The sequence below is a fragment of the Pagrus major genome, chromosome 1, assembly GCF_040436345.1.
Source record: "Pagrus major chromosome 1, Pma_NU_1.0".
NCBI lineage: Eukaryota > Metazoa > Chordata > Actinopteri > Spariformes > Sparidae > Pagrus > Pagrus major.
In genome coordinates this window covers 1,980,442-2,003,263 of record NC_133215.1, presented here as the reverse complement: position 1 = coordinate 2,003,263, position 22,822 = coordinate 1,980,442, and the positions used below count along the sequence as shown (strand labels likewise).

Sequence of the window (22,822 nt, the reverse complement as noted above, 5' to 3'; positions counted from 1 at the left end):
TAATATGACTGTAAAGTAAACAGACACATACTTGAATGCAGGAAGATAACAACTGAGGTCAAATAATACTCTCTAATGGCCGCATGGGGGCGCCTCAGACCGCATCATTACAATCTAACACACAACTGTAATAAACGTAAATACAGTCAGATGCAAAACACATCCACAGCACCAAACTCTCAATCAAACAGTCTTATATGTTTAGAACATGTATATGAATGAAGACAAACATATTAACCAGCCCATCGCAACATATTTCACATAAACAATTCACAACATGGTGGCCGGTCCGAATCCACACAACATACATAGGCAAACAGCATAAACAACAAACAACCGATGCAAACTTACTTTGTACTCACGCACAACAGACACAAGGCGACAACGTGGACAGCCACGATCCAGCTCTGCTCAACAATGTCACAACCAAAGAGGATGTGCGCAGCACTCCACAGGTACTTAGCTGCCTTCGGGGCTGGTCTGTCGTTTCATCGGGACTACTCGGGTCTTTCCAGTGATGCTCGGCTCTCCCGGTACACAGCAACGCGGGGAAGTTTGCACAAAGCTCATGAACAACAGGTCCAGGGTTTGTTTCAGTGTAAATCTTTACTCAGGATTCAGCTCCTGACACACAACAATGACTCAATCTTTGGTTTTACAAGTTTTCATATCCATAAAAATCTACTTACAAAACTTTGATTATTTTTATTTTAACCTTTGTCTACAAGTTCAAAGAAACATTTAAAAGCTTCAAACCTTCTCAGAGTAAAATTCATATTTTTACTTTCACATTTATTTTAACATTTGTTTGTATTTGGCTCAACACACTGTTCCCTGATATTGTACCTTAACACAGAGGCTATATGTCCTTCTGACTGCTTGGAAACATATACTTACCTTTTTGTCCCTCAGAGGTACTCATAGTTACCTTGAGGTCACATAATAAGACTTGTGCAGGTACATTAGTGTAGATTTGGGGATCAGAAATGGACTGCACTTCTGACAGTCTATCTATCAATCTATTTCTTAAAAATAATCTTTGTATCTTATTATTGTGTTGTTTCTCATATTCTTGTATTTTGACTTCACAGTGGAAAGCAAAGGAAGAATATCAGCTACTTCCCGTGGAGAAAGCCTCCAGACTCCCTAAAAAAATCATTACATTTTGTGAATTGTTGACTTAAGAGAAATTTTATAAACTTTGTGAAAGGCAGTTTACAAAAAAATCTAAATCATTGGTTCCTTCTTGTAAATTCAGCATTAAATGAAAACATGAAGTTGTTTGTTTACGTATAAAAATTGTCAGTTTGTGGCAGCATGGCTGTAATAGTTTATAATTCTTACAACTTCTACTGAGCACTTTCAACTTGAATCGGTAGCGGCAATAGCAAATGGCTAAAAGTGGCAGTTAATGACCTAAAACACTTTGGTTAATCACATTGGTTATAAATTTGATTGATAAATCAATTCTCGCCACACTGCAATGTTTCTAAGTGCAAATCAACGTCTACTCCTGTAGTAGACTAGTGTGGTTAAAAGACTTTTGGCTAAAAGGTTCAAGATGTGAATCTCAAATTTTAGCAATGTCCAAATTATGCTGAAATTAATATTGCACATTTATGAGTGATTGCCAACAGTACACTGCCTTACACGGGGCACCATTAACATTGTGCTCCTCACACGGGGCACCATTATGTAGTGCTTCATGCAGCAGTAATAGAACCATCTCTATTGATTAATTAATTAGGAGGAAAATTAATCACATCAAATGAATAAGTATTATATGTGAAAGTTGTAAATTCTGATAACATTGACCTGGGGCCGGCTCTTGACATAGGTCATATAGGCGGTTGCTTGTAGCACCACGTGCTGGAGGGGCACAGCAGATTGGGGTGTTGTGTCACGTGAGCACTGACTGAGCTGAAAGTGGGGGGGTGCATCTGAGGTCAGAGGAGAGAGGCAGGTTATAGGTTTCTATTTTTACATTTCAAGGTGCGAGCCTTCAGGTGTGCAATTTAGAAAATGGAGTAAAGAGGAGGAGGAAAATAAATCCCAATATAGAGATATGACGTCTTTTATATCATTAAAAACAATACTGTGTTGTATAAAGTAATTAATTATAATTACTCATATTGTTGGGCATGTGTAACTAATTGTAGTGCAACCTCTTTTACCAACCGATCGACCTAACGACCGATCGTCCGACCATGCAGGCTGCAGCAGCTGTTTGTCCTTCTCTGTCTACTGCAGCTACATGTTTTTGCTTTACAGTAATGATCAGGCTGATCTACTCTATAACTGTCCAGATGCACTCAGGACAGCTGCTGGAGAAGGGCCTTCTAATGTGCCATCTACTCTCTGAAGCATGCAAGTTCAGAAAAATGAGTTGTGGTCTCTGATACACTGCAGTGTTATTATTAATTTTATTGTTGTTATTATTTTTATTATTACTGAATATTACAGTTCAACCTTGTTACCAATTAAATGCCATCTTAGTCGAATTAAATAAAGCTTATTTGTACAGTCCTGACTTTATATGTAGTAGAATGACACAACAGACTGAATGCAGTGGTGTAACAGCATGGATGTATTGTATGTTTGAATACAGCTGCAGGTCAGGCAACAAGCAGCAGCAGCACCACATCCAGTACGCCACCTACCTTCAGTGAAACACAGCCTGAAGCAGGTGACTTCTGTTAATTGTATGTTACTGTGGGCTTTGTCTAGTGCCCTGTATTATTCAGTGTTTTTGTTTGAAAAGTAATTAAACTGTTGATGTTTCTGATGGCTATTGTCGTATATAGTGGTGACAAATCCTAATCTAACCTAGGGCTCTGTCATAAAGGAATACACAAATACAACTACTTAATTCAAGATATTTATTGAGCAACTAAGGGATATGGATGATGAATAAGGACCACTGAAATTACATACATACATGTACATAACAAGAGTGGAAGAATGATAATGAATGGCAAATGTAGGTATTAAACTATTGCTGACAGAAAAAAATAAAAGCAAACATTATTTAAGAATTTGCTCTGCATCAACTCTCAGCCAGAACACATAAGGATGGTTATTTCCTACTTTTCTGTGGTGATGGATGAGCTGATGATGAGGTGAACTTCCTGGAAAGCGCCGGAGCAGGTTAAGACAAGGCCTATCTGAGGCCACAGAGGAGACACACAGCATGTGTTCTCCAGCCAAATAATTAACTAACAATAAAGGAGGATTTCTTCAGCTCTCAGTAAAAGGTTAAAAACATAAGCCAACACCTGATTATGCCTGTTGTCTGTATTGCCAAGCAGGGGTGCAAGATGTAAGCCGTAAGAGACAAGAGGGCAGGACAGCATGTGTTGTGAAGTTTTATAGTGTAGGGGTGTGTTTTGGTAGTAATAAGATCCTTGGTGCTCTTTTCCTGATTACTAATGAATTCCTTTGTTTGGAAAGAGAACTGGCCTCTTCTTAAAGGGGAGTAATTTGATTGGTTTGACGAAATAATATTTGAATTATGCACGCTGGCAATTTGTAACCTGTCATCAATTAATGTGACATATCGAAGAACCAATGGAGGCTCTAAGAGCTTGTAAGATGAATTAATCAAATAACACAGAGTAACAAAATATAACAAATAAACATGTTCTTATCTGTAGCTAAGGATTATAGAACAGAGGAGCACATCTAAAATAATAAATGATAATAGAAATCAAACCATAAGTAAACCATACTGGTTAACATCAAATACACTCATGTGATACTGACATTATATCACTGTGTTAAAAGTTACTACCAAAACTCATCAGATAGCAAAGTGGAATCCTGTAAATCAGCAGATTTTAAAGCTGAGGTTCATGGATATCAAAATGATTAGATGATCTGAAACACAAGATAAATATATTTACACATTAGTAGATAGAAAGGGACCATTTCAGAAACTTGTGGTGAGGAAAGGAGAGGAGCAGGACGAAACAACTTAAAGAGGAATGTTGGTCACCCCATAATTTACAGCCATAGAGAGGTTTAATGGTCCTTTTATGTGGATGTAGTCTCTGTCTAAAGACTGAACAAATCTGTTTTGATCCGCTAAACCTGAGATCCCAAACTGATGTGAAAAGATGTTATTTCAATCAGGAGAGACACGTGAATGAGAAAGTCAAATGTTTATTCTGACAGATGATGTGAGATAATGAAGTGTTGACAGAAAGTCTTTGGCTCTTCGACTCTACAGGGAGATTTTGTAATGGAGGTCCGTCTGCACGTAGCAGCAGCTCTATCCACTCATATACACATATTTACAGATAATAACTCAAAGAAGACAAATGAGAAACTTCAATGATGAACCACAAATCAACTAAATAAAAGCTGTCTGAACAAAGATCATAATTATGATGATCTATATGCATGTGTGTGTGGAGCCTGATTTTATTGTATATACAGGCTGATTGTTGTGAGAAAACAATCAGATCACAAAGTTCAGAAAACTGAAATCTGAACGTTCAAAACATATTTAAAGAGATTTAAAACCACTGATGTGCAGCACATTGACCAAGAAGAGACAACACAACTAACCCATTTCTGTTACTGTGATTTACAGAGAGAGAGTGTGTGTGTGTGTGTGTGTGTGTGTGTGTGTGTGTGTGTGTGTGTGTGTGTGTGAGTGTCTGTGTGTCTGTGTGTGTGTGTGTGTGTGTGTGTGTGTGTGTGTGTGTGTGTGTGTGTGTGTGTGTGTCCTACAGAGAACACAGAGACACTGAGGAACCAGGCCATAATCTGAACCCAGGATAAAGAGGTTGAGTGAATGTGGTGTTGAAGGTGTGGAGGTGGATCAGTGAGTCAGAGGAGACTCTGTAGAAGGACAGAGTGCCAGCAGGACAGTCCACATACACTGCTACTCTGTTAGAGACAGAGGAGGAGGAGGACAAGGACCAGGAGAAGAAGGAGGAGGAGGAGGAGGAGGAGGAGGAGGAGAGGTCTGTTATTCTGTCATTGTGACGGACAGAGTAACGACCATCATCAGAGCAGCTCAGACTCCAGGACTGATTATTCTGTCCAAACACACAGTCATCACTGTCTCCTCTCCTGCTGATTCCTCTGTAACTCACTGATATACGAACCCTTCCTCTGCACTCGACCTCCCAGTAACAGCGACCAGTCAGACCATTTCTACACAGCAGCTGAGTCCAGTACTCAAGCCTCTCTGGATGATCGGGATATGGCTGCTTCTCTCTCACATATGTCACCTTCCTGTTGTTGTCAGACAGTTTGAGGTCTGTGTTCACTGTGTTTGTGTCCACTGTGAGTTCCCAGACATCTGATGGAGAGAACAAGACACAATACAGCAGCAGTTTATCATCTAACACAGCTGATGGTTTATTTGTTGCTTTATTAACAGACTGACTGTTAATTAGATCAAAACTTCACAATGACTCATCTTTTTGGATCTTCTTTCAAACTGACAGTTGAACGCAGATACACAAGCTTTAGATTTAAACTACTTTAACATGTGCTGCCTTGTTTTCATCAGTCAAAGTGAACACACACTTACACTTCCTCACACCAGGTTTCAGCCTCTGCTCTCCACCATGTTCCACCCTGGAGGAAGAAACAAAGTCAGAATGAACCTTCAGAAGCTTCCTCATCAATGATCTTCATAAAGCTTCACTCAGATCACCATGAAGACAAAACAGCTGCATTTATAAAACACACTTCATACATACACTCAAACTTTACATCAAATATTCATAAACAACAACTACATAATAATAAGTTATAATAAAAAGTTCAGACAAAAAGAAAACATCCAAAAAAATCAAGACAATAAAATAGTAATAAAATCAGCAGAAGACTAACTATACTCAGACCCTCAATTCAGATCAGAAAAACTCCCTAAAAATCCTTTAATGAGAAGAAAAGGTAGAAACGTCAGAAAGAGTTTTTCTCTTCATTGTTCAGTGTGAAATCCTGTCAGTGGCTGCTGTCAACACATCAGTTATTAACTGCAGTCAGCTTGTTTTAATATTATTAAAACAATGCTTCACTCAGATCACCATGAAGACAAAACAGCTGCATTTATAAAACACACTTCATACACACACTCAGACTTTACATCAAATATTCACAAACAACAACTAAATAATTAAAGGTCAGCTCAATTAAACTACGTCCAGTCATCCACCTGAGTCTCTGGCTGCAGAAGTGTGGATCAGGTCTGTTGTTGATTATTTGGTTGAAATTGTGTCTACAGATAAAGCTGCTCTCAGGTGGAAATATTTTCTGGTCACAACAAATAAAGACTTTGTGGGACAGCCTACATTAAAGTATTAAAGATCAAATATTCCAGATGTTGACATTAATATAGCAGCAAACGGCTAATATCGATGTGAAGATATAGTTCCTTAATGGCGTCCTGGACAGAGAATGAAGTGACACTGCTCTGTATGTGTGTTGTGATCTGAGCTTCTTTGTTATTGTTTAAGTAGCCAATACTGCTGCCATGCATGTCGGTGCTTGTGAGCCCCTGTCCTCCCCGCATCCATTTTCAACATGGCTGCCTAGTAAGAAACTTGAGGGGAGAAACAGTCAATGCAGCAGAATATTGATACATATTTGATCAGTACTGCCTCGTTTTACTGTTAGATTTGATTTTCATGATCAGTGTTTGTTCAGATGACACTGTCTTTTAAATTTTCTCATTTTAATCACAGAACAGACATTAATTTAGACAAAGGTCGACCAGACAGATTCTCAAGAGCTCTTGTTGTCTGTTCATACCTGAAACAGTCCGGCAGCTTCACTCCTGAGTCTCCTGGATGATTGTAGCTCAGGTCCAGCTCTCTCAGATGGGAGGGGTTGGATCTCAGAGCTGAGGCCAGAGAAGTACAGCCTTCCTCTGTGATCAGACAGCCTGACAGCCTGGACACACATACACACACACACACACACACACACACACACACACACACACACACACACACACACACACACACACACAGAGAGAGAGAGAGAGAGAGAGAGAGAGAGAGAGAGAGATTTATATTTCATTAATTTTCATCTATTCTTCTCTTGTCAGAATTCCCACATTAAAATTTGATCACTCAGGCAGCACAGGAAGTTGTTAAACACAAAACCTCAACATTGAGGAAAAGAAAACCTACACACATTTGAATGGCAGAACACAGGAGGACCAACTCCTCAGGTCAAGACTGTGCTGTCCACTTACATCTGACGGAGAAAAATCATTCCTTTGAGGACAACAATGTAAACAAGTGGCCTACGACATTACTTATCACCCGCCTACAATGCAGTACTGAGTTCCCTCCCCAGACGCCCCACAAGTGGCCCTAACGACTCTCAGACTCAGAGCTCACACGTGTCCTTAACGACTCTGTAAGGTCATTCCCACACAGAGTTTAAAAGCCTGCAACTCCCCTCCAGTTAGTAAGAACTGAAGAAGCCTATTGGATGAGAGGTGAAATGTCTTCAAGAAACTGAAACAAGTCCAGTTTCCTACGATACAGCACTTAGAGCTGAAAACCGTGTCAACAGTCTGAAGAACTGGTGTGTTTTTTAATAAAAACGACAAGCAATGTGGCTCTAGACTGCTACCATCAAAAGAGACAGTGCGACTAAACTAACCAACAACACAAAAAATGTGACTGTGCAGCTTGAAGAAAGACAAGACTCCGACTGATGATGAAACCCAACCTTAATGATTTTGTGTGATAGAGTCAGAATCACAAGACTTAACATTATTTAAACACATTTAAAATATTCGTCATTTTATAATTTCTGGTTAGTGCGAGTATGAGTGTGTAATGAGAATGAGTACTTGCTTGTGAATTTTGTTCTTGTTCTCCTAAAATTCAGTCAGGAGCACCAGAGCTACAAGTGGAAGAAGTTAGTCTGGAGCCCTGCTACAGATTTTGGATGTTGTATTTTAAATAGATTTAAACTTGTATATCCAGTAACATTTAAAGTGTTCTCTCTTAAACAGAAGCTGAATCCTGACCTGAGAGTCTCCAGTTTACAGTGTGGACTCCTCAGTCCAACAGACAGCTGCTTCACTCCTGAATCCTGCAGGTCGTTGTCACTCAGGTCCAGCTCTCTCAGACTAGAGGACTGGGAGCTGAGAACTGAGGATAGAGCTTTACAGCTTCTCTCTGACAGATTACAGCCACTCAGCCTGAAGGAGAGTTAGTGACAAAGACAAACACTGATACTGTTTCTGTCTCATACAATATAAAACACATCACATTTCTATGGACTGGGTCTTTAAAGTCTCAAGTATATTACTGGGATCTGTCAACAATTAATAAAATGTCCTCAATTATACTCATATCTCTGGGATTTATCCTGACATGAACTACAAAGAGACAGTTTTCTTCTATTTCATGGATGTATTAATCTGTAGCGGTACAATCAAACTAAAGGAACAATATGCATGTTTTTCAACTGATCAACTGATCAATCTGATGACTAAATCTTTGGACTCTTATTTGATTGATATTTGATATTTGGAGATTCATGAGTGGAGAAAAACCCTACATGTATGATACAGTATCTGTTCACCTACAGAGCTTTGTTGGAGGCTTTGACCACTGGCAGCAGCCTCAGAAGAGCCTCCTCTGAAGCACAGTATTTCTTCAGGTCAAACACGTCCAGATCTTCTTTTGATGACAGTAAGATGAAGCCCAGAGCTGACCACTGAGCAGGAGACAGTTCACCTGTGGAGAGACTTCCTGATCTCAGGTACTGTTGGATCTCCTCCACTAGAGAACCATCATTCAGTTCATTCAGACAGTGGAACAGATTGATGCTTCTCTCTGGAGACAGATTCTCATTGATCTTCTCCTTGATGTACTTCACTGTTTCCTGATTGGTCTCTGAGATACTTCCTGTGTGTGTCACCAGACCTCGTAGGAGAGTCTGATTGGTCTCCAGTGAAAGACCAAGGAGGAAGCGGAGGAACAAGTCCAGGTGACCATTTGGACTCTGTATGGCCTCGTCCACAGCACTCTGGTAGAGATGTGTTGGTTCAGATTCGTCTCTGAATGGAAACACCCACCACCACCACCACCACCACCACCACCACCAGGAGGTTTGTTTTCCTTCTGCCAGCAGATTGACTCCAGAGTTGATGAACGTCAGCTGGACATGAAGAGCAGCCAGAAACTCCTGAACACTCAGATGGACGAAGCAGAACACCTTGTCCTGGTGCAGTCCTCTCTCCTCTTTAAAGATCTGTGTGAACACTCCTGAGTACACTGAGGCTGCTCTGATATCGATGCCACACTCTGTCAGGTCTGATTCATAGAAGATCAGGTTTCCTTTATGCAGCTGCTCAAAAGCCAGTTTTCCCAGAGACTCGATCATCTTCCTGCTCTCTGGAGTCCAGTGTCCATCTGTCTCAGGTCCTCCATCATACTTGTCCTTCTTCACTTTGGACTGAACCACCAGGAAGTGGATGTACATCTCAGTCAGGTTCTTGGGCAACTCTCCTCCCTCTCTGGTCTTCAACACATCCTCCAGAACTGTAGCAGTGATCCAGCAGAAGACTGGGATGTGGCACATGATGTGGAGGCTTCGTGATGTCTTGATGTGGGAGATGATTCTGCTGGCCTGCTCCTCATCTCTGAATCTCTTCCTGAAGTACTCCTCCTTCTGTGGGTCAGTGAACCCTCTGACTTCTGTCACCACGTCAACAAAATCAGAATGAATCTGATTGGCTGCTGCAGGTCGTGTGGTTATCCAGAGGCGAGCAGAGGGAAGCAGATTTCTCTTGATGAGGTTTGACATCAGCACATCCACTGAGGTGGACTGCATAACATTAAAGTCTGTTTCTTTGTTTTTATTGGTCGAACAGTTCAGTTGAAGGCGGCTCTCATCCAGTCCATCCAAAACAAACACAAGTTTGAATTCACTTTTGTCATAGTTGTTGTTTCCTGATGACTGCAGAGTTGTAAAGATGTGATCTAGAGCCTCTTTCTTGATGTCTTTGGTCTCTCTGATACATTTATGGATCAGCTCGGTCAGACTTAACTTTTCATCCTTCCATAAGTTCAGCTGGCGGAAGGTAAAGGGGAATATGAGATGCACATCTTGATTGTTTTCTTTGTTAGTCCAGTCCAACACAAACTTCTGGACAAGAAATGTTTTGCCAATTCCTGCAATTCCAGTGGTCAGCACTGTGCTTATGGATCTTTCTTTTCCAGAGGGGGGTTTGAACATGTCACAGGGTTGAATTGATTTCTCTGTTGTTGGTTTCATGTCAATCTGATTGACCTCATGCTCTTTGTTGAGGTTTACGTCACCCCCAGCTGTGACGTACAGCTCTGTGTAGATATCAACCAGAGGTTCCTTCCTCCGTGCCCACCCCTCTTGTGCACAATTAAATCTATCCTCGAGGTTTGACTGAAGCATTTTTTGGTAACATGAGATGGGTTGTGGCTTTGGTACTGGAACAATCTCATCTGAGTGACAAATAGAAAGAAAAAACAACTGAAATGCAGGATTTTGAAGCAAGATGTCTTCAAAAACTATTCTAGCAGTATATTTGTAATTGAATTACAGTAAGGTCTTGTAGGCCCAGAAGTGCATACTCTTAATTTCTTTCACTTCCTCTCGTTTTGGAGAATCACTTGATGATGTTTAAATGCCAATATCATTTAAACCACCCCAATAGAGACCGGTAGTACTGGTACATTTTTTTCATTTAATTACAACTGAGCCTGGTGAAGGGGCTGCCACATGCACGGCACCCAACGAGCAGTGGTAGGGGTCGGTACCTTGCTCAAGGGCACCTCGGCAATGGCCAGAATGTGAACTAGCATTCTCCACTACTAGTCCACATCATACTTTCTTTTGGTCCGAGTGGGACTTTGGTCCGAACCGGCCACCTTCGCGTCCCTAAGCCAAGTCCCTACGGACTGAGCTATTGCCGCCCAAATTTCATGCTGTCTCTGTCACCCTTCCTTTCAAGTTCAACATTGTGGTGCCCTCACAGTCCTCTCTGTGACTTCTTTGATGAGATGGACACCCTCCTTTGCTGCTCCCCTGATGATGGCACACCACTCATCCTGGGTGACTTCAACATCCACCCAGAGAAGCTGCACTCATCTGAATTCATTGACTTCTTCTCCACATTTGACCTCACACTCTCCCTCTCTCCACCCACCCACCGGGCCGGGAAACAACCTCTTCACGAAGTCCTTTAGTACCTCAGCAATCTCTGTTACCCCGCTCACTGTGTCCGACCGCCACTTTGTCACTTTCTCTCTTCCCTTGAAGTCCACCACCTCCCTTGCCCCTACACCTCACACGGTCACCACCCACTGCAACCTGAAATCCCTCTCTCCCTCCACTCTCTCCTCAACTGTTCAACAATTCTCTCTAATGTCCACTGAGGAAGCCTCCTCCATTGTTATCCTCCCTCTCCTCCTCTTTAAACGCTCTCTGTCCCCTCACCTCCCGACTAGCATGATCCCCCCCCACCCCACCCATGCTGATGACCTCTCTGACTTCACCTCAACTGTATCAGCAGCCAAATCTGCCTTCTACCTGTCAAAGATCAACTCCTCCGCCTCCAACCCCAGGAAACTATTCTCCATGTTCTCTTCCCTCCTCACTGCTCCTACCCCTCCCCCTCCTTCCTCCCTCACTGCTGATGACTTTGCAACTTACTTTACGAAGAAAGTAAAAGACATCAGCTCCTCATTTACTCCTCTGCCGATCCAGAAAGCATCTCCCCAACCCTCACCTATGACAGCCTTACTTGCTTCAGCCCTCTCTCCTCTGAAGATGTTCACACACTAGTTACATCTAACCATGCCACTACCTATTCCCTTGACCCAATTCCCTCCTCTCTTCTCCAAAACATCTCGCACAACATCTTGCCTTTCCTCCCCACCCTGATCAACTCCTCCCTCACTTTAGGCCATATTCCAGCAGCTACAGTAAAGCCACTCCTAAACCCACCCTGGACTCAGCTGACATCTGAAACTTCAGACCTGTATCTCTTCTCTCGTTCCTCTCTAAAATCCGACTGTCCTCCTGTCTTTCACAAAACAACCTCCTTGACCCCAATCAGTCAGGCTTCAGGACACTCCACTGAGACGGCCCTCTTACAGTGACTGAATGCCTCCGTGCCGCCACAGCCTTGTCCCACTCATCTGTCCTCATTCTCCTTGACCTATCTGCTGCTTTTGACACAGTCAACCACCAAATCCTCCTCTCCATTCTGGCCGAACTTGGCAAATCGCACCTTTCAGGTCATGTGGAATGGCTCCTTGTTCGAACCCTGCTTTCCAGAAACTGGTGTCCCTCAAGGCTCAGTACTAGGACCACTTCTGTTTTCACTATATACTAGATCACTAAGCTCTGCAATCACATCACATGGATTCTCTTACCACTGTTATACAGACGACATCCAATTGTTCCTCTCTTTTCCCCCATTCTCTGACACCCACGTTGCAATGCGCATCTCTGACTGTCTGGCAGACATCTCCACTTAGACAACTGCAGTCACCTCAAGCTCAACCTTCATAAAACTGAACTCCTCTTCATCCAGGGGAAAGAATGCCGTCGCATTGACCTGTCAGTCACTGTCGAGGATATCACAGTATCGCCTTCATCGACTGCGAGGAACCTGGGCGTAATCCTCGATGACAGACTATCCTACATCCCCAACATCACTGCAGTGGCCCGATCCTGCAGATTTTCCCTCTACAATATCCGCAGGATCCTGTCTTTCCTCACAAAGGACTCAATGCAACTCCTGGTCCATTCGCTGGTTATCTCCTGCCTGGACTACTGCAACTCGCTCTTGGCTGGACTCCCAACCTCTGCAACTAAACCCTTGCAGCATATCAGAACGCTGCAGCGCGCCTCATTTTCAATCAACCCAAATTCTCCCATGTGACACCCCTCCACTGGCTTCCTGTTGCAGCCTGTAAGAAAATAAATAGTTTTGAATTCAGTCAAAATCAACTTTTAGACCAGGTAAAAGACCAAAATCCACTGAGCCCTTAAGCTGTTAAAGTCATTCCTACTGTCATTCAGTCTTTTATAAATCAAGGTGCCATTGTTGAATCACTAATTCACCATGTAACTCCCCCATCTTGCCTCTAAAGAAACCAAAAGGGGGATGAAGACCAGTAAAACACATTAGGGTAATAAATGAAGCTGTTCAGCATCCAGCAGATGTTGTAACACTAATGTCAAAATTTCTGTCAGACTGTGGGTTTTCAGTTATTTAGATTTAGCAAGTGCATATTTTAGCATTCCTGTTCATCCTGACTCACAGTTCTGGGTTGCTTTCACTTTCAATGGTAAGCTTTATTCTTGGATGCAGATGCCACTGGGTTTCTTCTCCAGTTCAGTCTCCTGTTTGCTGTGGAGCTGAGAACTTGTTGCAGCCATTGTGTGGTAGTGCTCTTGTTCAGTATATTGACAATTTGTAGTGTTTTCCTATACAGGGGCATTGTCAAAACGGAGACAGCATCTCCACTTTGTTTTCTGGCAGAAAACTGTCCTAAAGTTGCAACTTATTTCACACAATCAGGGTTGCGAATTGGGTCCCGACCACATCCAGACAATCTTGGATGTCCCAAAACTGTGAACGAGGAAAACAAACAGTTGCCTTATTGGATCTAGCAGGCTATTGTTGTCAATGGATTCTTAATTTTGTGGAGGTCTCCCAACCCTTGTATGGCATCACACATGGGTGAAAACATTTGACCATGACTGACTTTTACTGACTTTTGAGGCAGAGACAAACTCTACTGACTTAAATCTACTGACTTAAATCAAGCTTGATGCATTTTTTTTTGTTTAGGCCAACCAAACCCTAGAAATCCCTTAAAGATTACAAAATTGAAAGTCTAAAATTCTTCAGAGAATTAGCAACTCTCTACCTTTGCCCCATGGTGGCAAACAGGGACTAATAGGTCTTTAATCAAAATGACTTTCCACCACAGAGCCAACTATAGTAAGTTTGTCTAAGAGCTGTAGCAACCAAAGAAGTTATGACCATAGCTGATATAATTATGTGTCCTCTAACTGTTCATGTTCTGCATGCTGTCTACTATTTTAACCCCTCAGAAAAATTACTCACCTGATCATAGCATGAGTATTGCTGATGTAACAAATGTGCTACTAACAATGTCTCATCTCCACCTAAAATGTTGTACTGGCTTTAACCCATCAACTTTGCTCCCTACAGCTCAATACGGAGAACCACATCCATGTCTGGAAGTGGTTGACACTGTGTTAACACCACAGGATGCATTATTTGACACACCCCTCATTAACCCTGACTCTGCCATAGTTGAAAATGCTAAACTTCCTGATAACCTGTCTGTTCAGGCAGCTGAATATTTTGCAATAACACCCATGCATCACAGAAGGATGGCAATGGACTGTTATCAATGAGGGGGAGAGGAGAAAAGTGGCATTGGCATGCCGACTACACAGAGTCAAGTGACCCCAAAAAAGAAGATGAAATCAGAACAGCCACAATAGCACAGTTGATCAAGGAATACAACAAAAAAAGCAGCACTAGTTCAGACAAAATGATTACAGATCTTGGGGGTTCAATGCCGATGAACTAATTGATTTGTTTTAATGTGTGTTGTTGTATTTTCTATTTACTGTAATGAAGAGTCATAATTTTGATGTCAAATTAAATAATTTTTTGTTGTTGCTGTTGTTGTTGTTGTTGTTAATTGTTTTGCCTGAGGTGTTTACAGGAAAGTAGATAGGATGACATTTACTGTCCTAATAAAACACTGTCCTGAGTAATTACCAACTGTCGTAAAAGTATGTAACCCCTATTCTGCTGTATTTAAGTTGGAAACATTTGGAAGACTGCAGAGAACACTTCGGGTCTTCTCTCCATGCTGCATGTAATAAAGATATCTGATTCATCACACCGAGTCTAAAATTCTTCAGAGAATTAGCAACTCTCTACCTCAACAAGGAGAATTGCCCTAACAGCCCACATCCGATTCAAGACTATCGTACTGGCCCTCAAGGCCGTCAACGGAACTGCACCCATCTACCTACTGGTCAGACTACACGCCCCAGAGCAAGCACTTCGCACCACTACATCAGTGGAATTAAAAAAAAAAAACGTATATGCACTTGTATGTTCTTACCCTCAGCACTTAAATCATAGCACTTATGTACTTAAGGTATCCTTGATAAATAGCAGCTACTATGCTCAGGCGAGGGCTTGAAAATGGTCTCTATTTTTTAATTCTTACATTCCTAAATGTAAATGTAAATGTACTACGTAAGACCCGCCCTCTTAAGAAGAGCAGCTACTTGAAAATTACAAATGACCACCTGCAACTATGACACCATACTTCTATAAGAATATTAGGAGTTAGCCACAAATTCTCCTCTATGGTGCCAATAAACCACTGGAGAAGAGGAGCATGCAAACGATAGAAAACCATGTGAAAACATGATGAAGATATAATATTTGTGTTTGATGTATTAATGTGAGGAAGGTTACAGTCTCCTCATCACTACACACAGATCTGATGTTTTTAATCTCTTTCCTTGAGGCTTAAGTTTAAGTCACAGTCTGAATGTAAGTTATCATATACTGAATTCACTGAATTCAATTCACTTTTTCTTGTCATCGTTTCAGCAACTTTTCCTACTCTGACATTTTTGTGATGTTTTGCACCTTTATAATACGACACAGACTGAAATGTAAATTTCAATCACTATTTTGAGCTGATGAACTTCCTGGCTGCTGTAGCTGCAGTAGAGACGGAGTTTGATGCAGATCTGATGGTTAACTGCCTCCTGCAGCTCAATCCACTGTCACAACAGTCCCACTATAGTTTTAAATCCTCCTGACAGCTCACAACCACATACAAAATAATCTAAAAACTGATGTTACAGTCTACGGTACCCAAGGAAAAAATATTCAAGACCTTTGTAGATGGATTTTAAGACTTTTAAATAGCTTCTAGGGTCTTTTTGAAGAAACTGAATCAATGCTTCATATACAATGTCTTTCAGAGCTGCAGATACTCTGATACTGCTTCAAAAAAAGCTCATCAAGTACTTCTGTCTCTGCTTTCACTCAGTTATAATGCAGTCAGTCTTACTAACTTTTAACTTTTCCAAACTAAAAACTAAACTTTGTCTTTCAGGGCTTCCATACATACCAGAGAATACAGCAGCTTTACCTTCACTCTGAGAGGAAGAAGGTCCTCTGTTCTCTGAAGTCTCTCCAACATCACCAGCATTCACTAACACTGAGAGAGAGGTGAAGAGAGAGATTATGGCTGGTTGCACCAACAAGGATTCATTTAATCTAAGATTAGCTCTAATCTGAGTTCAGTAAAACTAGGTTTAAAATGAGTTCATCCAGATTTTAAATTAGGCAGAGCTCTGTTGTTTTCCTGTTTTCTTAATGCCCACGTCGACTCCGCTGTTTGAACAGCCACCGCAGGATGCTGCAACGCCTTTAATCCGCGCTGCGGAAGCGAGCTGGATTAAGGAAGACATTTAATTGCCCAGACACTTAATTAGTGTCTGGGCAGGTGCTAGAAGTTAGTGTGTGTTGTATGCGTGTAAGCTACATTCACTGTGAGTTTGTGGACCGCCAAGTCTTTTTTATTTGCTGTTTTTTTTTACTTTATTGCCATTCACAAACATTTACAGGCAATTTAGACAGATAAAAGAAAAATCAAAATCACCTTGAGGTTGGGCTTTCTTTAACACAACTTGTATACATGTAAAAAATAATAATAATTAAAAAAAACAAACATTTTTTTTTTAAAAAACACAAAGAAACAAAACACAGGGAAAAACAGACATCATCTCTGCTAGGTTTGCATCAAGGTAGAGAGTCACAAGAGTCCATCTTCTTATAAATATTGGCAGCTTTAGCTGAAGGAGGGCAGTCATATTTTCCATTGTGTGGACATGTCTAACTTTGTGTACCCATTGAGCTATTGTAGGAGGGTTGGGCTTCATCCAGTTGATAGTAATCATTGTTCTCGCAATCATCAACAATATATGCAATATGTATTTCTGGTCCTTGGTATACATGTGTTCTGGTGATATTTCCAGTATGAACAGTAGAGGGTCCAGTGGGATGTCAATTCCAAGATTTTCTCCAATTCGCTATTGATGCCTTTCCAAAAAAAATATCTCCATCTCTAGTCCCTCATGTCCCCACATGTCGCCATCTATCATCATGTTGAGCTCCAATTCCCACTGTCCTTTAATATGTAGTGTGTTATCTGATGTGTCCGTCAGTAACTTTTTGCAAATATTGGATATTTGTTTTCTGGTTGATGTAAGTTGTTCAGATATATATACAAAATGAGCCTCAAACTTAGTTGGTTTTACTTTGATATTATCCCAGTCTGCCTGATTTGTGATGTAATGTCTTATTTGTAGATATCTATACAGATTGCTCGAGGGTAAGGTAAATTTGTCTTGAAGTTGTTAGAATGATTTTACTACAATCCCATCAAATAGTTGATCTATTATTTTCAGCCCACTCTCAGCTCATCGTCTATAAACTTTATTAGTATGGGCATGACCTGCGACAGGGTCACAGTTCCCTTCAGGTGCTTTTGGACGACTGAAGACCAGACCTAGTGTGTTTTTGATCCACACATTATTTACTTTAATTTCTTTCCGGGTTTGTTGACTGAGAAATGGAAGACTAGATATTGATGTCCCTGGTAGAGAGTTCTGTTCAATAGATACCCACCCAATCTCCCTATCTCTGATCATCCAAGCCACCACCGCTCGAAGCTGGGCAGTCCAGTAGGACAGTTTTAGATTGGGTAGACCCAGACCTCCTTTCTCTTTAGTTGCCATCAATATTTTCAACCAAATTCTCGGTCTCTTATTTAGCCAAATAAATTTTGAAATATGTATTTCGAGCAACTTAAATGTGGATTGTGGTATTGGAATAGGAAGGGATTGAAATAGAAAAAGGAGTCTTGGTAAAACTTTCATTTTTACTGACTCTATCCTGCCAAAAAGTGACAAGGGCAGCACATCCCATCTGCTTAGGTCCTTATTGATTTCTTTAATCAGTCTGTCTCCTGAAAGAGACCAAGTCATCTAGTTGAGAAGGACAGTTACCAGCTATCATCATGTCTACAGATTTGGTTGTATTGATCTTATATCCTGACACGGCACTGTATTCATTAAGACTATCCAGGAGGGCAGGGACAGATGCTATGGGGTTTTCTAAGAATAAAAGTATGTCATCCGCAAATAGTGCCAATTTGTGTTGAACCTGTCCCTCATCAGATATACCCTGTATGAGGGGATTCGTTCTTATTAGTTCAGCCAGTGGTTCAATGCTCAGTGCAAATAAAGAGGATGACAAAGAGTCTCCCTGGCGCGTACCTCGTCCCAGGGGGAAAAAGTTGGAGCAGTGCCCATTAACTCTAACTAGATCTGGGATTTTTATAAAATATCTTAATCCATTTTACAAATGTATCATTAAAGCCCATGTGACAGAGGGTCTGTTGAAGGAAGGTCCAGTCGACCCTATCAAATGCTTTCTCAGCACCTAAGCTGAGAAGCATTGACAGGGTGTCTCTTTTAGCTGCAATTGCTTGCAGATTCAGTGCTCAGATTCAACCCCCTGCCGGTTAATAATGAAACCTGTCTGATCTGGCTTCACAAGTTTATTCATATGTTTTTGTATTCTGTTTGCTATAATTGAGGCCAAGATTTTAAGATCCACACATAGGAGGCTGATTGCGCAGTAGGACATGCATTGAGTTGGGTCTTTATTTTCTTAATGAATAACACTTATTACAGCTTCTGACCATGACCCCTTCTGTAAGAGCATAGTTATACACTCTGCGTAAAATTGGTGTTAATTCATTCAGAACAGTTTATTATATTCTCCAGGGAAGCCGTCTACACCTGGAGACTTGTTATTTTAAAGTTTTAAAATATTTTCTTTGATTTTATTCATCTGTAATTGGCAAAAACATCATTTTGGCCTCATCTGGTTCTAATCTAGACGATTTAATTGACTTAAAGAACAATTCAATCGTTTCTCTTTTGTGGGGATCTTCTTCCGCCTCATATAGCTTTTTATAATAAGTAGCAAATGCCTCTGTTATATCATTTGGTTGTGTTAGCATCTTATCTGGGTTCAGTTCAGTTCAGAACTGAAGTTCTGAGTTCAGTTCAGTTCAGAACTGAACTGAACTGATCTTATCTGGGCTTTTTTCTTATTTATTATCCTGTTGGATTGAGCTTTCCGCAGCTGGAAAGACAGCAGGCGGCTTGCTCTGTTCCCCATTTGATAGTATTTCCTATTCATGAATCGCAATACCCCCTCTGTTTTATAGGTTAACAAGTCATCTAGTTTTTGTCTAGTTTCTTTTAATAATCCCAATATTACCTTTGATTGTTGATGCTCTGTCTCTAGCCTCTTAATTTCTTTCTCTAATTTAACTTGTTGAGCTAGCCTTTGCTTCTTTAATCTCGAAGAAATGGCAATAATGTTACCCCTCATCACCACCTTAGCCCCCTCCCATAGGATGGAGGGAGAGACAGTGCCATTATCATTTGATGCAAAGTAATTTATTAAATCCTTCTGTATTTCTTGTTGAATTTTTTCATCATTTAACAGTGAGACATTAAGTCTCCAGTATTTAAATTGTTTACATGGTCCTTTCCTTATCTTTAAAGTGACCGGGGCATTATCTGATATGGTGATTGGTTCTATATTACAGTCACTGGTCCTATAGAGATCTGTTCCTGATATCAGGAACATATCCAGTCTAGAGTAACTGCCATGCACCTGTGACATAAAAGTAAAATCCTTCTCCCTGGGATGTAAGTGGCGCCAGACATCTACCAAACCCAATTCGCACATCATTGCCTCATTGACAGTGGACCTACTTCTGCTGGGAGCCTATCCATACTTTGTCTCAGAAAACAGTTGAAGTCCCCTCCTATAAAACTAATTCCCTCTGCTTTATCTGCTAGGAAAGTTGCTATGTTTTTGAAAAAATCTATACAATCTTCGCTTGGGGCATATAGATTAAGCAGTGTTATTGTAGTACCCCCCACAGTCCCCAAAACCATGACATCTACGCTCTACCATCCACTGCCTCCTTGGTTCTTTTCTCTAGTTTTGTCATTTCAGATTTTAGCTCAGCCATTGATGATTCCAACTTCGTTAGCGATACTTTGGTCTGGTTATGTCCCTCTCGATTTTCTGCCCTTAGCTTCTTCAGCTCGGCTAGTTTTGGATTCTGCGTGGTGGATGCTAGCAGCACTAGCCATGTCGTTAGCCTAGATTGGTTTTGTTTCAAATTTTTGTTCTTCTCTTTTGAGCTCTCCTGTTTATGTGAACCCTTGCCTCTGGAGGAAGTTGCCATTGTAAATTTACATTGTTTCGCAGAGTGTTTGGTAGTTTGTTAGGATATTAAACATTCAGACGGACGGAGCTCAACTTTTAGGCTGCTGCCTTCTGCATGACGTCACCGGAAGTCCTATTTGCTGTTAGTTTTAAGCTGTAAAACACAGTTGTAGTATGTAGTGTAGTCTTTTCAACAGAACACTGACACACACACACACCGCATGCTTGTTTGTTATTTGTGCTTGAGTTCGTCTCAGTGTTTTAGTTTCATAGTTTAGCTGCTGTAGTTGAATGATAGATTTCTGTTGATTGAAGTATTATTGATTTGATCAATTTGCTTACATCAATAAATTATGTTATATTGTACAGAGCAGTTTTCTGTGATTATTTTGTGCATATGTTTTGTGACAATTGCTGGTTGTGATGGTCAGTGCTCGGATTCATTTCCTTCCCTTCTTTGAGACTGTTTTTGGTCTGGTTATTGGTCCCTGATTCCAGGGCGGTGCCCTGTTTTAATGATTTGATTATTATTTTTTATTTAATTTTGATCAATTTAATTTTAACAATTACTATCAATAATTATTAATTTTTAATAACCACACCTGCCCTACAATCAATCCCAACACTGTCATCAGGATTCACACACTCTGCTGCCATGTAGCGGCGACAGTTATCAAGAGCAGCTCCCCCTTTTACCGCTGCGGCTTCACCGTGGTAACGCAGCAGCAAACAGGTCGTATGAAAGGAGAAACATCTGTATATATGTGTGCAGATGTGTGCTAAACTTTCAAACTCAAACAGATTTAACTTAAGACTTAAAGGGACAGTTAACCCCGAATCAAAACTAATATTTATTCCTCTGACCCGTCATGTTTGTTATACGTCTAGATTGTTTTAGTGTGAGTTGCCGACATATTGGCATCAGAGATGTCTGCTGTCTTTCCAGAAATCATGACCCAGTTACTCAAAATAATCCAGACTTTGTTGTGAGCAGTTTCATGTAAGAACTATGTGCGTCTGTGCATCTACTCGTGGTTTAAGCTAAGTAAGCTAACTAAGCTAGCTATCATTAAATCTCAGCGTGGTCAATGCCATTATTGTTTACATTCTGTGATGTCACAAACACGAGCCTATTGTCCAAGAGCAGAGACAAGCTTCTGCGTGACGGGTCGGTTGGCAAATTAACTTTGTTTGGCGCTTTGAGCACCATGAGCCATGATACAGCCTAGTTCAGCTTTAAGTGTGTCGTCTCCATAATATACTGTGTGTTCATAATATCTGAATCTAGTCATGTTTTAATAGTAGAAGTATGGTGAACTTTTTTATCATTTGGCTGTGACATACCTGTTTAATAAACAGGTATGTTGTATGTTTTTATGTGTGTAAACAGTCGAGTACCTTTGGTTTTGGTAGAAACATCAGTGGTCTCATCTGTTCTGTTGGGAGGTTGGACTGAAACAGAAACATACAACATCTTTTGAAAAATGCTAAATATTTAAAGGCATTTTGGTGGTTACATTTAAAGCACAAAAATCAAGTATAAAAGGCTTTAACTTGACGTGTTAATTCAGGGGGAACATTTACCTGCTGTGAAATAATTGGTGATATTGGTGATAATGTCTCTTCCAGTGTTGACACCAGTCAAATGAGGTGTGTAGATGACACTTCCAGTCTGTGCTGTGACTGTTGTGCTTCCCGCTTGAGTTTCAGCTGTTAGAAAATAGACAAAATAATTAGGAACCACAACTCACTTTCCTTTTGTCGATGTCTGAACTATGTTAAGATTCTACTTTGTTAGAGCAGATTGACCTGAAAGATTAACAACAAATAAAGTCTGGTGAAGCCGCTGGGTCAGGCCAGTTGTTGAAGCTACATTATTTTGAAAATCATAAATAAATAGCCATGCTAGTAGCTTGGTTGCTCCCCAACACTGACTGTAATTCATCTTAAGATGATGATGAAAAACTACATAACACCTTCCAATGTGATGCAATCCAATACTAAGACATACAAATGGTGAGGAAATTCTGCCTTACTAAAAACAACCTGAACACCACAGCCTCAAAAGATTAAAGACGTTTGTACTGGATGTGACGTACACTGGACTGTGAAGCGTGTCTGCTGGGTTCAGACCTGCAGAGGAGGTACATGTTTGTCCAGTTGAAAAGGGAAAACTTAAACCACAGAGAGGAAGTATGTCTTCTTTCACTCATGAAAACTGACAAGGCTTGCTTGGTTCTGATTGGCCAGTGAACCCAGTCCTGAAAAATGTCCCTCATGCCCTGAGAGGGCGAGTAAAGAGACTGGGCTGGACGGACGAAGAGACATCTTATCAACAGAATCAATATTCCTGCTCACACCAGGATAAGTTTGACACTATTTTATTAACAGTTACATTAAAAACATCAGATTTGCTCCGATCAGACCATGAATCTGATTAGATCGTGT

At 40.8% G+C, this 22,822-nt stretch overlaps 1 protein-coding gene across 1 annotated transcript in view; it reads right to left on the bottom strand.

Moving 5' to 3' along the window:
- Nucleotides 1-4,145: 4,145 nt before the first annotated feature.
- LOC141014865 (protein NLRC3-like) overlaps nt 4,146-22,822 on the bottom strand; it is a 34,191-nt gene continuing 15,514 nt past the window's right edge. The window contains exons 5-13 of the mRNA XM_073488837.1: nt 21,959-22,084; nt 21,773-21,826; nt 16,182-16,271; nt 8,573-10,469; nt 8,009-8,182; nt 6,772-6,912; nt 6,176-6,208; nt 5,546-5,592; nt 4,146-5,311 (exon numbers count right to left, since the gene is read on the bottom strand). Of these exons, the coding sequence (XP_073344938.1) occupies nt 4,731-5,311; nt 5,546-5,592; nt 6,176-6,208; nt 6,772-6,912; nt 8,009-8,182; nt 8,573-10,469; nt 16,182-16,271; nt 21,773-21,826; nt 21,959-22,084 (3,143 nt within the window). The 3' untranslated portion in view covers nt 4,146-4,730. The remainder of the gene's footprint in view (nt 5,312-5,545; nt 5,593-6,175; nt 6,209-6,771; nt 6,913-8,008; nt 8,183-8,572; nt 10,470-16,181; nt 16,272-21,772; nt 21,827-21,958; nt 22,085-22,822) is intronic.